The following is a 14,297-nucleotide window of genomic DNA, read 5'->3' on the forward strand; positions in this document are numbered from 1 at the left end:
GGCAGGAGAAGAATTCCAAGAGAGCAGTACAAACTGCAAGGGCTCTTGAGGCCTAGTCATGGAAGTCATGCAGTGTTGCTTCCACCATATTCTATTGGCCAAAACAAATCACAAGGCCATCACAAGGCAATGGGAAGAGAAATAGGCTCTATCTCTTGATGGAAGGACCTGCAAAGAATTTGTGGCCTTTTTTTTTTCTTTAAGTCTATTACAGATAGAAAAGAACAGGGTGAGTTTAGGATGTGTTACTCACCCCCTTTGACCTTTTCTTTAGCCTAAGTAGTCTTTTCTCCAAAGTTAATTATTCAGGGTTCTTTGATTACCTTTATTACCCTGCCCTCAACTCTTTCTTTGTTTCTCCTAGAGAGAAGACAAAATAGAAATTAACATGAGAATAGGGGCTAGCTTGTTACCTCATTTGGTTAGAACATGGTGCTGATAACGCAATGGTCCAGGGTTCAATCCTTGTACTGTCCAGCTGCCTAAAATAAATAAAATAAAATGAAATTTCTACCAATAATTACCAAATTGAATTTTGAAAACTCTGAATTATAAAACCATTTTTAAAAAGAAAGTGTAGTTTATTTTTTAATATTCTTATGAACTTGAACTTCATTAACAGTGCTATGGGGCCGGCCTGGTGGCGCACTGCTACAGTGCGCCGCTTGGGAGCACGGCGGCGCTCCCGCCGAGGGTTCGGATCCCACATACAGACTGGCCGCTCACTGGCTGAGCAAGGTGTGGGTGCAACACCGAGGGTTGCGATCCTGTTGCCGGTCCCGTTGCGATCCATTGCCGGTCACGAAAAAAGACAAAAAGGAAAAAAAAAAAAACAGTGCTATGGAGAATGCCACAGGGTCCTGACTTTAATAATAAATCACGATTCTGTGTTATTACCACATCATTTTTAATTAAATATCTTGGTGTTAACATTTTTTTTTTCCTTTTTGTCTTTTTTACTGACCGGTAACGGGATCGCAACCCTCAGTTTTGCGCCCGCACCGCGCTCAGCCAGTGAGCGGGAACTGGTCTCCACATGGGATCCGAACCCTCGGCGGGAGCGCCGCCACACTCCCAAGCGGCGCACTCTCCAGTGCGCCACCGGGCCAGCCCTGTGTTAACATTTTTAAAGCATTTTAATGTGTAGCCATTTAAAGTCTTGACCATAGTATTAATTTCCCAAATAAATTATTTGATTTATATTCTGTACAGGTAGACATCAATGGTCACGTTTTAGAAGGATTTGAAATCCTGAATTAGATGATTCTGAATTGATGATGTTTTTAGTTCTATTTAACTAGCTTTTGCCAGTATTCAGCAGATACATATGTGATTTCCTCTGAGTCGTGTTAGTTTATAATCCTCTGTGGTCTGCTGTTTAATTCTCCTTCCCACTCTGGAAGAGGTCTTAGCCTTTGTTCATTAATCACGGGAAACAGTTGTGCGACATGCCTTGACATTAAGTTGAACGTCTAAAATTAGTCCTACTACAATCAGTGGTTGGGAACGAGGTTTTGGTAGTTTGTGGCATATGGTAAGTAGACATTGCAAGGTTGAAAGGAACTCCCTAGAAATAAGTAAGTAACTTGTGTTATGTGTATGTCTGTGTGTCTATGTGTCTATGTGTATGTGTGTATAATTGAAGGTCTATTTCTGTTAAACAGATGAATAAATTACATCTATTACTACAAATTCTTCATATGCTTTATAAATCATCTTTGCTTATGCACTATGCTGTTTAATCAATCATTTCAGAGGAAAAATATATTTCGTTGAAAACTTGATATGATAAAACATTTTTCTGTATGTTTGTTTTGTGGCTTTTATTTTTTAAAAGCAACAATTGTATTACATATATTCAATTCCAAGTGAATGATTTTTTTTCTCTCTTCAGAGTTTATAGAAACCTATTTACAAAAATGGCATCCTGTCTGTATGAATGTCTTTGTGAAGCTGAACTTGCACAGTATTATCCACATTTTATTGCCCTTGGCCTTGAGAAAATAGATGAATTAGCCAACGTTACAATGAAGGACTACTCCAAATTGGGAGTTCATGACATGAACGACCGCAAACGTCTCTTCCAACTTATCAAAATCATTAAGATTATGCAGGAAGAAGATAAAGCAGTCAGGAGCCCAGAGCATCCTCTTCCAACAGGCAGCCTGTACATTAAGCCTCGGGAATTCAGATCTGGCCCTCGCAGACAACTGCATTTTGATTCTCCTACTGACAGCAAAGATGTAACTGCCAGCAACATTGAGTTTGAAATGTGCAATGTGTCAGATTTCTCTGCAAATGAACAGAACGCCACTTACCTAGAAGTGCTGGAACACATGCTACCAGATGATTCCCAGTACCAGACAAAAACAAAAATTCTGAATGTCACAGCTGCTGATTCCTATGTTCAAACAGAAACTAACACTTTGCTCTTTTCATCAAATCACTTTTCTTCAATACTGGGGGACTGTGAAATTCCCATTATTCAAAGAGTCTCTCATGTTTCAGGGTATAACTATGGAATCCCTCATTCTTGTATCAGGTAATTATTTTTATCTTTTTTTTTTTTGAGGAAGCCTCAGGTAAGGGCAGGTCTCTATTTCAGGACAACGGGAGAGAGCTACTCCTTATTTACAGTAAATTAATATAACATAGAAATGACAGTGAACAGCTTTTGCATCAGTAATAGAAATACCCAGATGGGGGAAAATTTATGAGGAATTGGGACTTTCCAGATGGTAGAAAGATGATATTGTTCATATACATCAAACAGCTGCTACTTGCCAGGATCTGTCATTAATATAACAGAACTATTTCTATTATTTATTATAGTATAACATGATACATCTAGTGCTTCCATGAAAGTAAAATAGTTCAGTAGCCTTCTACAATGGAAAAAATATTACAAAATCTGCAAGATTTTTTTAAGACTATCAAATTCACTTTAACCAGTTGGGAGACATAAAGCTGGGTTGAAAACAAAGAGCATGTAGTTGAATTAAGTAGGTCTTTGGAACACTTAATTCACCTGCACACATTGAAATATGATTGTTATTTTGAGTGCTTTCTACATTGCCAGCCCTGGAAAAACAGATGATTTTGGTGATTACAAAGACTAAGACACTTTTGGTGAAGATTAGAGTTTGAGAGTCAAGATTACAATAAAGTTATTTTCACCTAATGCTTCAAGTTAGAATTTGAAATAAGGTCTCTGTGGAGTGAAATATCAAGTATCCCTAATACTAACAATGATATAATAGGAAATATGTTCTTTTAAAAAAAAACCTGTATTGCTGGTTTAGTTATTTTAAAAGCTTTATATATATATATATATATATATATATATATATGAGTTAGGGGAAAACAGAATTCATTCTTAAGCCATATTTTCTCTAAAAAATGCTATTATTCATACCTTAAGATAAAGTATTTACATCTGGTCTTATATGGGCTAAGTTTCCAAAAAAGTAGAAGACTCAATTTTTAAAGTTCTTTTAGTAATTTGAAATACTTAAGTAAAATTTATTTTTTGGCGGCTGGCCATTAAAGGATCCGAACACTTGACCTTGGTGGTATAACACTGTGCTCTGTATAAGTGAGTTTTATTTTGCTCAAAACTTTTTTTTTTCTTTTTTGATTTGGTCTAGTGGAGCACAGAGCATATTGTTTTCCTCTTTCAATTGTGAGTGGACCAGATTGTTCCGTAACTATGAGAGCCAGGATTGTTGTTGGCCTGTTGGTTAGCTCAGTAGTCTATGTTATTGGTTAGTGGTGAAAGACCAAATATTTTCTTTAATATTATAGTCTTTTATTGAACAACACATAAAAATCTAACTTGAAATTATTTGTAAATAAAAATACCACCATGCATTATTTAACACCATCAAGGATAGAATGGATATTTTAGTTTAAATATTGCCATTTCATTTATTTGACAAATATGAAGTACCATCTCTGCTAGGTCCAATTCTAGATATAAAGATAATTAGGATATCTGAGGTTCTTAGACTCTTGGGGGTAGGGGTCAGGGTGAGTGGGATGACAGACATAAGCATATGGTGAAATAAGTATTCTTATAAACATTTATACATGTCAAACCCAGAGTGAAGGCTGCTCAACTGAGCTTTCTTACCTTTTATATTGTTATCTCACTCTTCCCATTTTTTATTATATTAGAGAAATGAAGGTAAGAAAGAACATTTTCCCCAATAATCCTCAATATTGTCTTCTTACCCAAGCTCCAAGAAGGAGTCAGGGTTTTAGAATCCTAAGAAACACCCTTACCAACTTAAGGCTTGCTGCTAGGAAGTCATCCTAACCAAAGAGCATTCTCCTTGGATACCTTAAATCAGGTTTTTGCTTTTCAGATATTCCAAAAGTTCAAAATAAATTGCTGGCCTCAGAATTTTAACAAAAGTCTAAGGCATTAAGAGAACCGGTTGCCCTGACTTATTTAAGATCTTGAATAGACCTAACTCCAGCTGTCTTAACTCTTTGTATGTTAGACATAGTTTACCTCTTCTAGGGAATATTGGGTATTAAAACCAGAGCCTTTTAGGAGAAGAACATGCATTCCTTTTTGCCCTTTGCAATTGAAAACAACAGGTCTTTTGTCCATATGGCTCATTCTAGAGTCCCTGGATAATTTTAAAAAGGACTAAACTTTTTCTGCCATCTTTGATTAACTTTATCTGATGAGATTATTAATGCTCAACAACCAGAGATTTTGCCACAAAACCCTTGTTAAAATGATATATTAAAATTTTATTTTTTTCTTGTGAAAAAGCAAATATATGCAAAAGAAGAGCGAATAGAGCAATGAATCCACATATGCCCATCATCCAGTTCTAATGATTGTCAAGATTTTCCCACACTTACCTCAAAATGATGCATTTTTAAAAGTCTCCTATATGTTGGTTTAAAAAAAAAAAACATGCTTTAAAAGTAGTTATTTATGGGGCCGGCCCGTGGCTCACTCGGTAGAGTGCGGTGCTGATAACACCAAGGCCCCGGGTTCGGATCCCATATAGGGATGGCCGGTTCGCTCACTGGCTGAGCGTGGTGCTGACAACACCAAGTCAAGGGTTAAGATCCCCTTACCGGTCATCTTTAAAAAAAAAAAAAATTATAATTTGACAATTTTGGAGGGCCCACAGAGATGCCCAAATTGACTCACCTGATGAAGAAAAAGTAAACTGTGTTACCAGAGAAATGTACCTCATAGTCTGTTTAAGCCCAAGCGTATTTTTCTTGGCTATCAGACTGAATCTCAAGCAGCAACAGAAGTTTCAGTTTGCTGATTCCATTTCTATAGGTTTTATTTTGTTCTCTCTACTGATTTTTGGTTTTGTTTCTTGTTTGCACATGACAAAAAAGTTATTCCCCCCTGGTGGCAGCAATGCTTGTGAATTTGTTTTTGTTGTTTTACCATTTGGAGATCTCTATTCAGTGGATGGTGTGTAGCTATTATCTGTTCGGTTTATTTATGCATTATATTGGAAATATTTTTGCTATTTGGTATTTTTTTAAACTAATTTAGACCCTGGCAAAAAATAATTTTCCAGCTAGTTGGAGGGCTCAGAAAAATCAGAATTGATATGAAACAATTATATAGTACAGTATCCTATGTACAGTCTTTTATAAAAGGCTTTTTAATGGCTACCAATCAAATTATTTTTTTTTTGTCTTTTTTTTTTCGCGTCCGGCAACGGATCACAACCCTCAGTGTCGCGCCCGTGCCGGACGGGGACCGGCAACGGGATCGCAACCCTCGGTGTTGCGCCCGCACCTCGCTCAGCCAGTGAGCAGCAACCGGTCTGTATGTGGGATCCGAACCCTCGGCGGGAGCGCGCTGCCGCACTCCCAAGTGGCGCACTGTAGCAGTGCGCCACTGCGCCGGCCCCAGCTATCAATCAAATTCTAAAGTGTAAAGGATAGGAATAATTTGTCTTGTGAAGGCATTCTTAGTACATGGACCAAAGGCATTGATCCTGGTAAAACACCTGTTTTCAAGAACCCTATTTTCTTGTTACCTAGTTTTAGAGGAGTTTCTATATAAGTAAGTGGTCAGTTTTTAGATATATATACTACCATTGGGCTCAGCAAGTAAACCTTATGAATTTTGTATTCCTAACCCAAGGAATATTGCCTCAAATGCTGGGTGTTAAGTTTAAATAATCAATGAAATCAGAGCCAGTGAAGGAAAGTGAATCAAAGGTTGAATTAGTGGTGGTCAGGACTAGTCATAAAATTGTCCTTGAAATACATGATTGTGTTTTAACAAATGAATAAATGCATATCAGGGTGGGACAAAAAAGTAGAAGTAAGGAAACAGGACACGGAGAGGGGCCAAACATATTTGGAAGGAACAGGAGGAAAATTACATTGAAACCTACCACCTAATTCAAAGTATTTAGTAATCCCAGGTAGGATAAAAAAAGAAATTGGATTAATCGTCAAGAAAATAGTAAATGTGAAGGAATAATTGGATTGAAAGGGAACAAGAGACATGTATTTGGGTTTTGTAAAGGCCTTGGAGGAGTGGTAGCAGCTTGTTGCGTTAGATTTTGAGAATTAACCAGCTTGAATATTGGGGACATAAAGAAAGAAGACAACATCTGGAAGCAAAACACACAAGTCTTAGAGCTAAAACAATTCTTAGGGGATTTTTAGTTTTATTTTGGGGTAATTTTTTTTTTTGCAGGGCAAGGGGTGGAGTGGGGTAGGGACGGAGATAGAAATATCAGGAAGATTTAGCTAATAAAAGAACTTTCTCACATAGTGTTATAACACCGAGGTTATTGGCTAGCCACACACACACACAGAACTTTCTCAGTGTTGACACCTTAATATGTAATTTAAAAAAATATGCTATGCCCAGTATACAACAAAATATACTGATACTTTGACCTCTTAAGTAGCCTTATCTTATTATTAAAAAGTAAAGCCTATTTATAAACATATTTCAGACAGAACACCTCAGAGAAAGAGAGTCCTTGGACTGAGATAGAGAAAATCAGAGTTTGTGTTCGAAAACGCCCTCTGGGCCTGAGGGAGGTACGTCGTGGAGAAATTAATATTATTACTGTAGAAGACAAAGAAACTTTACTTGTGCATGAGAAGAAGGAAGCAGTTGACCTTACACAATATATTCTGCAGGTATGATATTTTCCTTTTGTGTTTGGAACTAATATTATCAAGTGTTTCAATTTTTTGCTTTTTGTTTGAGTGGTAGCATACAAATTCTAAATTCCAGTTTCTGGTTTGGCTATTGACATTCTTTCCTGATGTGGCATTGCATGAAATCATTGATACTCTGGGCCTTCATTTTTAAAAAAATATGGTGCAATGAGGGATATAAAAACATAACTCTTCTACTCTTGTGCGATGGAGCTGCATCATATATTCACTTAACATGCTTTATGTGAATTTATTTATACATATTCATCAAAAAGGGGGGGAACAATGAGATGAAACAAATTTAAATAATAAAGTGGTTGTTGACAGGATCAGTCACTGAGTATATGCCCCAGTATGACTATGACATGGTCACACAGTTGGTCTCTATTTTTGCCTGCATCTTTCAGTGTGAACTTCTTACTCTGCTGAGTGTGAGTATTGAGTTTAATGCTGGACAATATCTTTTTGAGCAATTAGGTCCCAAATTGCCAACCAACTGCTTATTTTGATTCTCACCTGTCTTGGGAATTAGACTTAGTTTGTGGAAATTGGGCTCTGAGCAGGCCACTTTGTACAGGGTAGGTTACAGTGGGTAAATGGAATCCAGGAATATGATCTCACATCTAACATGTAATGATTTAAACAAAACACTAGTAGCTCAAACACGTAAAAAATGTTCACTCACTGCTAGAATGATCATGAAGATTCCAAGGAGAAAAAGTTTTGTATTGAAAGGAATTTATTCCAAGCTGATAGGTACCCTTGCCATAACTCCAGTTTCATAGAGAAGCAGCAAACTCCATAGATGGGAGAGATCATAATTTTAATGCTCCTAAAATTGTGAAATAATTGTGAATAATCTAAAACAGAGGATAATCCACAAGATGTTAAGATTTGGGAATTCAGAGTTTGTTTTACCCTGAATCTTCCTCTCTAAATATTCATATTATACTCATTCTTTCTCTCCTTTTCTTTCCTCAAAACCCAGTGGCTGGTAGAGAGAGAAAAAGTGGTGAGTAATCTGGTGCGCTAGCAATTTCCCTTAGTTAGCTGAGATCTTACTCTACTGGAATCAGTCCTTTAACACTGAAGTCAAATTGTGACACTTTCTCCCTCTTTCAAACTTGCATTGTTCTTCTTTTTCTTTGATTACCAAAATAGGGTTTCACAGTGACATTCAAAGTAATTCACTGAGTCTTTCTATGGGTACTAAATTACTAGGCCACTGTACAACCAACCCAATCACTTTAACAGCCTTATCGATTGCTGATCAATGCATAGTTTATTAGGTCTCAGTGGGAGGTATTTATTTTGAAGATGGTCTAAATGACCAATTAGCTGTAATGCTATCTAGTTCCATGGCTACTTATAGCCATAGTAATCGCCCTATCCAATCACCAGCTACCCAAGACTTCCTTAATGATGCTTCTGTCACAGTAATTCTCTCAATCATTTTAACGTTTGTATTTTTCCATTATCCCAAAACACAATAACCTTACTTTTTTGTCATTACCATTGGTCAATACTTATTGAATACCCATAGTTTCCATGGCACTTTCTTCTGCTGTTTGAACTTTGGACCTTTGCTCTCATAGGTCAAAGTCCTTACTTGTCAATGCTATTATAAAAAATGTTGGGAGGACTTTTTTCCCCCTTTTTCCTTCCTCAAAGAGAAAGAAGAAAAGGGAAGATCAGAGCAAACTGAGTGCAGTATTGATCCTAGATTTTTATTTTTAAACTTATTTCAGGGATTAAAACAATAGGTTTGTATGTCTGCTTAAATAAATATCCTCTTTTCAAATCTTGCAACTTAGTAAACATGATCATATACATGTAGTGTGCTGTCCTACTAAACCATTAAACATTAAATCTTTTTTTGTTCTTTTTGGTCTTTTTTCGTTTGTTTGTTTTTTTAGGTGGTTGGCTGGCACAGGGATACAAACCCTTGACCTTGGTGTTCTCAGCACCATGCTCTAACCAATTGAGCAAACCGGCCAGACCTTAACCATTAAATTTTATGATATCAGCATAATAAATGGAAAAGCAAGGAAACAAAACTGTATATGTTTTATTTCCAGTTTTTTAAATAAAGAAAATATATATACAATAGAGAAAAAAGATTGTACTGAAGTAAATCAAAAAATTAACAATAGCTATCTCTGGGTTTATAGATACCTCAAGATTTATAGATAATTTGATTTTCTTCTCTGTTGTTTTCCATATTTTAAAAATTTTCCACAATCAGCTATGTTACTTTTATATATAAAAGTGAAAACCTTTGAATAGGATAAATTCACTTATTTCAAAATCAAAAGGTACAAAAGGATATATAGTAAAAAGTATCCCTCTAATCCCATTTCCTCCTTGAAGGCAACCAATATTACCTATTCTAAATGTATATTTCCAGAGATATTCTATAAATATGTATTTATCTGAAAAAAGCTTATTTAAAAAATAAACTATTGAACTCTGATCATATCAAGGCTAAAGTGAGGTTCAAAGTAGGTGTTTCTACAACTTCATTGATAAAAGTATAATCAAATGAAAGTGTATGTTATGCAAAGGACTTTATGAATTGTATATATATGTTAATTATAATAATAATCTTGCATGTTCACACTTTTTTTGTTTTTTGGCAGCTGGCCAGCACAGGAAATGCTCCCTGGGTTTTGCTGTTATCAGCACCATGATCTAACCACCTGAGCTAACCAGCCAGACCATTCATACATCTTTCATGAAAGATATTTACAAAAGTAATCAATAAATGCTTTCTAAGGTATTTACGCAAGAGCTAAAGTTATTCATGAACATTTATAGGAAAGGAAGAATTGCTATATACTCAGTGAAATAAAAGGAAACCAAAAAAAAAAAATTCCCATATTTACTTCTTTTTTTTTTCTTCTTTTTTTTTTGGAAATGCCAAATATATTTATATCTATAGGCATCTATAGATATAGATTTTTTATTTTTGCTTTGGAGTCATACTTAACTGTAAAAACCAGTGGTGATAGTTGAGAAATGAATTAATTTGTCTCCTTGCTTAGAAACCAGGTATTAGTTAAACATAAATAATGTTTATTAATGCCAGATTTTACAAATACATTTAACTCTTTATTATTGACTTTTTTAGGTTTAATCAAAAGTATAATGAACTTCCATGTATCTATCACGCAGCTTCAACAGTTACTAACATTTTAATGTTCTTAAAATCTTATCACATTTTTCAAAACACTAGAAGATCACGCATCTCTCTGTCATTATGCACAGATTCGTTTTTTTTTCTCACCTCCTAACTTTCGGAGACTTTTTCTAACTGATATAAACTTGGCTTTGTGGTCCCAATTTCTTCTCAGATGACCTAACAAATATCCATTCTAATGTCATATAATGTAACGTAGTGGTACACAGAACAGAATTGACCCTGAGGTAGAGTGACCCACAATAAATTGGCCCAAGTCCAGTTTTATGGATCTCTTCATATGATTTTTCCTTAACTAGATATTTAGAGCAGACCCAAAAGGTGTCAGAAGATAGGGCCTTTTCTCTTATTTGTTGCCTATGGACTTTCATTAAGCTATAATCAGGCCTAAAATTATTAGGATGTTGGGCCGGCCCGGTGGCGCACTGCGCTAGTGCGCCGCTTGGGAAGCGCAGAGGTGCTCCCGCTGAGGGTTCGGATCCCACATACAGACCGGTTCCCGCTCACTGGCTGAGCGAGGCGCGGGGGCAACACCGAGGGTTGCGATCCCGTTGCCGGTCCCGGTCCGGTACGGGGGCTTTTCTCTTATTTGTTGCCTATGGACTTTCATTAAGCTATAATCAGGCCTAAAATTATTAGGATGTTGGGCCGGCCCGGTGGCGCACTGCGCTAGTGCGCCGCTTGGGAAGCGCAGAGGTGCTCCCGCTGAGGGTTCGGATCCCACATACAGACCGGTTCCCGCTCACTGGCTGAGCGAGGCGCGGGGGCAACACCGAGGGTTGCGATCCCGTTGCCGGTCCTGGTCCGGTACGGAGGCGACACTGAGGGTTGCGATCCGTTGCCGGACACGGATAAAGACAAAAAAAAAAAAAAATTATTAGGATGTCTTAGATATAGCTGGACTGCCAACCTGGTAAGCCTCTAAATTATGCAAGTAATTATGGCTGCTGAATTAATGCTTTCCAGACCCAATTTAATGGGGTCTCCTATCTTTCCTTTTCCAGATTATCATAATTTTTCATTTCGAAGTCATCGTGGACCCTTTTCTCTCTTCAGCTCCCCACGTCCAGTCAGTTGCCAAATTTCTCATGTGTTCATCTCTTTATTTCCATTGTCATCATCTAATTTAGACCCTTCTTACCTCACCACTTAATTACTAGTGTCCCTGTTCCCAATCCATCCACAGTGTGAAGCCAGATTAATCTTCTAGTAAAATGGCTCAGATCATCCTTCTTCTCTGCAAGGTTTACTGTCTCCCCACTGTTTATGAATTATAGAAGAGCATTCTGCCCCCTGCCTTAAGGCTGGTGTCCCAAGACCCCTACAACTTAGACCTAACTCATTACTCTAGTGTTCCATCTCACTTTTCTACTTACCAAGATCTTGTATTTAAGCCAAATTGAATCCTTGCTATTCCCTAAACATTAATTAAACAGTTAATTCCTTGTGCTTTCCTGCTTTGACTCTTTGCTCATGCTTCCCCTGTGGCTGGAATACCTTCCCTCCCTTCATCTTCACCTCTTAAATTCCTCTCCTTCCCCCATGGTCCATCCTCAGTACAGTCTTTTTCATAATGTCTTTCCCAGTCAGAGGGAATATGTTTTTCCTTTGAATTCTACATGTACTTTTTCTCTTAAGATTCTTCTGTTGTATATTTGTGTAGATTGACATCTTTAGGGGATGGGGTAGGGTAATGTTTGTATCTTTGGGTTCCTTCAAGTGCCTACTGCAACATACATGCTGCCGGCTAGGCAATACATGTTTATGGAATGAAAAGTTAAGCTATGTAACCTATGGAATTGTGATCTTCCCCTAGAATTTTCTCCAAATTTCAAATATGCTGGCCCTAGCTGAGCTATGAGGATAATCCATGGAATTCAGTTCCCCTCCTGGACCTGAGGAGTATTGGCTCACTCTTGCACTCATCAATTTACTTCCTTTAAGAGAGAACAAAAATTGAGTCACTTAGTTTTTACATTTTTTTAAAGATGACCAGTAAAGGGATCTTAACCCTTGACTTGGTGTTGTCAGCACGAGGCTCTCCCAAGTGAGCTAACCAGCCATCCCTATATAGGGATCTGAACCCGTGGCCTTGGTGTTATCAGCACCACACTCTCCCAAGTGAGCTGTGGGCTGTCCCTAGTTTTTGCATTTTAAGAACATGTCGGGGGCCGGCCCGGTGGCGCACTGTATAGTGCGCTGCTTGGGAAGCGTGGCGGCGCTCCCGCCGAGGGTTCGGATCCCACATACAGACCGGTTCCCGCTCACAGCAGTGTATGAGAATTGTAGTTCTGCAACCTCACAATATCTGGTATTGTCAGTCTTTTTTATTTTAGCCAACTTAATGGGTATGAAATCTTACTGTGGTTTTAATTTGAATTGCCCTTAATGCCTAACGTTACTAAGAGTCTTTTCATTTGCTTGTTGGCCATTTGAATATCTTTATTTGCCCATTTTTTGTGTTAAACAACATGTCAACAGAAATCTCAAGTAAAAGAAGGCCCTCTCATTTAACAGTTTTTGATTGCTTATTAATCCCTAAATTTGTCATGGTCAGTTACTATTATTTAAAAATGTATTTAGGCCTTTATCATGTGTTAACTAGAATAGTGGTGAAGAAAATCCAGAAAGTGTCTCTTTCTGTAAAAATCAAATTTATTTTTCAGCATGTTTTTTATTTTGATGAAGTCTTTGGTGAGGCATGTACCAATCGGGATGTATACATGAAGACGACTCACCCACTCATTCAACATATTTTCAATGGGTATGATAATAATTATTTGCTTAATTGCTTTTTATTTTCTGTTTTTTATAAATCATATTTCTTTATAAATATCACTTATGCTTTTTAATTTTTTTGAATTAAACATGAATTTGTGTTTTGATTTAATGAATTTAAATTAGACTCCTGAAAATTCAATGTCTCTATTTATAGCATTTACCAAGCATTCAGAAATTTGCAGCGAAATTTTCTTTTACACTGATAATACTGTTTTCCTGTATTTAGTGGAAAAATATAAGCTGTCAACAATATAATTTCATCCAAGTCTTCAGAATAAAACCATTTAAGTAGTTGTAGTTAAACTGAACTTTGATAATAGGAATTATGTATTCTGGCTATAGTTCACTTAACTTTTTCCTTGGAATAGGATAGATAAGTGAATATCACTTATCAGTTTTTCATAGATGTATTTTTTATTTGAAATTATTCACACTTAATAAACATAAAATGGGACAGAAAAAGAAGTAGGAGCCTCTGTTGAATATTTAAAATGTAAGAAGAAAATGCCAAATAGCCTGCAAGAGTCTCTGATTCCAGAGAATTTTGACTTTTTTAAAAAAATAACTTTAAAAAAATCGAGATGTCATTTACATACAATTTGCATGTCATTTACATGCACCGATCTTGTTAAGTTATCAAGATTTGATGAGTTTTAATAGTTGCATATATACAAGTAACCAGTACTTGGAACAAGATATAGAACATTTCCATCACCCAAGAAAGTTTTCTTGTGTTTGTTTTTTAGCTAATCCTCCACCTTTACCCCCAAGTCTTATGTAACCACTGACCTGCTTTCTGTCACTATATATTAGTTTTGCCTTTTCTAGAATGTCATAGAAATAGAATTATTACAATATATATTCCTTTATGCTTAACATAATATTCAGTTTCTTTTGCTTAGCATAATTTTTAAAATTAATACATATTGTTGCAGGTATGTGTAGTTTTTATTGCTGAGTAATATTCTTTTCTATGAATATACTACAATTTGTTTATTAAGTCTCCTGTTGACAGACATTTGGGTTGTTTCCAATTTCAGACTACTATGAATAAAGCTGTATGAATATTCTTATACAGGTCTTTTTATGGGCATGTTTTTATTTACCTTGGATAAAAACCTAGAAATGGAATTGCTAG

The 14,297-nt window shown here is 36.5% G+C and overlaps 1 protein-coding gene across 1 annotated transcript in view; it reads left to right on the forward strand.

Moving 5' to 3' along the window:
- The first annotated feature begins 1,919 nt into the window (after positions 1-1,919).
- KIF24 (kinesin family member 24) overlaps positions 1,920-14,297 on the forward strand; it is a 44,592-nt gene continuing 32,214 nt past the window's right edge. Inside the window, exons 1-3 of the mRNA XM_008590875.1 lie at positions 1,920-2,542; positions 6,969-7,158; positions 13,045-13,142. Coding sequence (XP_008589097.1) covers positions 1,920-2,542; positions 6,969-7,158; positions 13,045-13,142 — 911 coding nt within the window. The remainder of the gene's footprint in view (positions 2,543-6,968; positions 7,159-13,044; positions 13,143-14,297) is intronic.

The sequence above is a fragment of the Galeopterus variegatus genome, unplaced genomic scaffold (assembly GCF_000696425.1).
Source record: "Galeopterus variegatus unplaced genomic scaffold, G_variegatus-3.0.2 Scaffold143, whole genome shotgun sequence".
Classification (NCBI taxonomy): domain Eukaryota; kingdom Metazoa; phylum Chordata; class Mammalia; order Dermoptera; family Cynocephalidae; genus Galeopterus; species Galeopterus variegatus.